The 2,711-nt window shown below is 51.7% G+C and overlaps 1 protein-coding gene across 1 annotated transcript in view; it reads right to left on the bottom strand.

Moving 5' to 3' along the window:
* Window positions 1–450: 450 nt before the first annotated feature.
* Fcamr (Fc fragment of IgA and IgM receptor) overlaps window positions 451–2,711 on the bottom strand; it is a 12,813-nt gene continuing 10,552 nt past the window's right edge. The window contains exons 6-8 of the mRNA XM_005348478.1: window positions 1,866–2,490; window positions 1,187–1,299; window positions 451–605 (exon numbers count right to left, since the gene is read on the bottom strand). Coding sequence (XP_005348535.1) covers window positions 451–605; window positions 1,187–1,299; window positions 1,866–2,490 — 893 coding nt within the window. The remainder of the gene's footprint in view (window positions 606–1,186; window positions 1,300–1,865; window positions 2,491–2,711) is intronic.

The following is a 2,711-nucleotide window of genomic DNA, read 5'->3' as shown; positions in this document are numbered from 1 at the left end:
AGGGCAGCCTGGCACGTGAGAATGCTGTTGAGTGTGAGCTGCAGGCTTGGTGCTAATAGGCATAGGGAAAGAAGGGCACCCAGAGGGGCAGCAGCAACGGAATGGAGATTCTCCTTTTCCACACTGCCAGGAATGAAGAGATTCTGTATACATGCATCCCCCCACTCCCTGCCTCCCTCTTTCTCTGGAAAAAAAAAAGGCAGTTGAAAAACAGCCAGACCACAAAGCCCTTTCTTGAAGCCTTCTTTGAGTCAATGTACTGTCTGTCACCTTTGGCTGCTGAGAGTGCCTGACCCTCTGAGGCCCGAGCTGGCATCCTCGGTGGAGGCTGAGCTTAGTCAGCTTAGCTAGTATTCGTGTGGCTGAAGGTGAGAAAGAGGTGAAGAAGCTGTGGAGATAGCTGGTCTTGGTTCTCCTTCTGTGGTGACTGAGCTGTTTATCTTTCTGTCCTCAGGGTCCTGAGTCCTTCTTTAGGACAGTCAGGCTGGCTTGGGCAGAAGGAGGGTCACCTTGCTGCAAGCTCTTTCCCACATCGGAGAGCTTGTCTGGTAGGAAATGTGTCATCTGACTCAGAGTGATCCTTGGTGACCTTTCTGTCTTCTGAGCTGTAGAGACACAAGAGAAGGCTGTGAGTGTCCTGGGGCACAAAGACAGATTTGCCTTCCTAAGAGTGGGAGGCACGTTTCTGAGAATTTCCCAAGACAGAAGTCTGGTAGCTGGGCCATTACAACAATAATGATGGGTCTAGATGACTTGATTTCTGGCGCTGGGAGCCTCAGCCTCTCTCACTGACCCCCCCGCCCCCCCCCTGAGAAAGCCTCAATCTCTTTTGAGCAAGATGTGCCCTGTGGAATACTCGCGTTAGCAGCCTGCATCTCTGGGATGGTACTAGGAGTCATTAGTGCAGGCTGCACAGAAAGTGTGCCAGTGTGGCCCCACACCTACGGCTAATAGTTCTTGTCATCCTCCACGTCTCCTTAAGCCGAGGAATGATGCTGAGGCATGAGCAGAGGAGAAGGGATTTGATGAAGCCACGACCAAGCAGAGTTCAATGGTTCAGAGTAGAATCTACCTTTTCTACATCCAAATGTCTGGACACTCAATCTAACCTAACCCAGCCCTGAAGGTATCAGGAGGAAAGGGTCGTTCCTCTCTCTAGTTTGGGGGCTACGTAAGCTCAACTCACAGGTCCTCCAGGGTCTCCTTTTCAAGAGGACCAGAGCCGCAAGCAGAACCAGTGCCAGCACACTGGAGACTGGAGTCAGGATCCAAGTGTTGCTTTCTCCTTCTGTAAAAACACTGCAGAGGGGGGCGTCACGGTAAGGGTGAGAGGAGCCCGGAGCAGGGAGCCTGTCTCTCATTTCACAGGTGGACAAGATGAGCTCCGGGCCAATTGGGCACCCTTGTCCCTGTAACTGGCTCCCAGCAGGGCTGCTCTGTTCAGCTCCCCAAGCCCCAATCCTTTGCGTCACTCCACCCTCCAGTGCATGGGCCACAATGTGCCGCATTAAGGAAGAGGATGAGTAAGGGTCAGGAGGTCGGCTTTGGCATTTGGCTCTGTCACAAGTTTTCCTTGTGTCTTCAGCAAATTGTTTCCCTTTCCTGGAGTTCTGGCCCTCACATTAAATAGAGTTCCAAGGGTTTCAGCCTAAAAATTATTTCATCATATCATTGAGATTTTTGCTCACAAACCACCAGAAAGCATTCAGACAGCCTATCACCGCAGGGGCCCTAAGTTTGGAGGGTGGTAGCTGACGCTTACGTACCCAGTCCCACTCTTTACTGATCTGTAAATACAAGGGGAAAGAGGTCCACAGGAGGAAGGGCTGGCCTGGAAGCAAGGCCAACAGGGACCCAAGGCTTACCTCTTCATTGATGATCTCTTGCCAGGGGTCCACATTGGGCCCCAGGATGAAAGTTGGCTTGGTGTTGGGGGGCTACTTTCTCCACCAGTGTTTTCTAGGGTCCTACCAATGCTTCCAGATGCCACTTGCATGCGTGTAGCATTCAACGTCCATGCACCTGGATCTGAAGATGGCTCTTCTGAGGAGTACAACAATTGTTGCTTAGAATCATCTGTTGCTTCTTGGAGAGTTTCCCAAGTCACAGGCTCTGAGATCAGGACTGATGGCTGGGTGGTTCCTGTGGTCTTTTCTGGTGCTCCTGGAGATGTGCTGACCTCTGTTTCCCATTGTGGTTCTTCAGCCTCTGGAACTGTACCTGTCCTCCCACCCTCGCTGGTGCTGGCACTGGATGTTACTGAGTTTTGAGCACCCAATACCCAAGCACCCTGTGTTGTACTGAACATGCTTCTTGATTTTGAAGCTGGGCTCTCTGGAGTAGGGACTGTTGTCTTGATATAGCCCTCCTCTCTGGTGCTTTTCCCTGGAGCTGTTGTCCTGGCTATTATTCTTAGGGTTGATCTTCCATTGGCTGGAACTGTAGTTTTGCTTATTCTTGTAGTTGGAGCTGTTCTGTCCCATGCTGATCCTCGACCCTCTAGAATCTGGGTGACCCCTGGGGTTTTTCTGTTGGCTGTAGTTGGGGCTGTTATGTCTGGTTCTGAGCCTTGGCCTTCTAGAATCTGGGTGACCGCTGGGGTCCATTTGTTGACTGTACTTGGGGCTGTTCTGTCTGGTTCTGGGCCTTGGCCTTCTAGACTCTGGGTGACTCCTGGAGTGCTTCTGTTGGCTGTGGTTGGGACTGTTCTG

The sequence above is a fragment of the Microtus ochrogaster genome, chromosome 6, assembly GCF_000317375.1.
Source record: "Microtus ochrogaster isolate Prairie Vole_2 chromosome 6, MicOch1.0, whole genome shotgun sequence".
Taxonomy (NCBI): domain Eukaryota; kingdom Metazoa; phylum Chordata; class Mammalia; order Rodentia; family Cricetidae; genus Microtus; species Microtus ochrogaster.
This window is presented reverse-complemented; position numbering and strand designations above follow the sequence as displayed.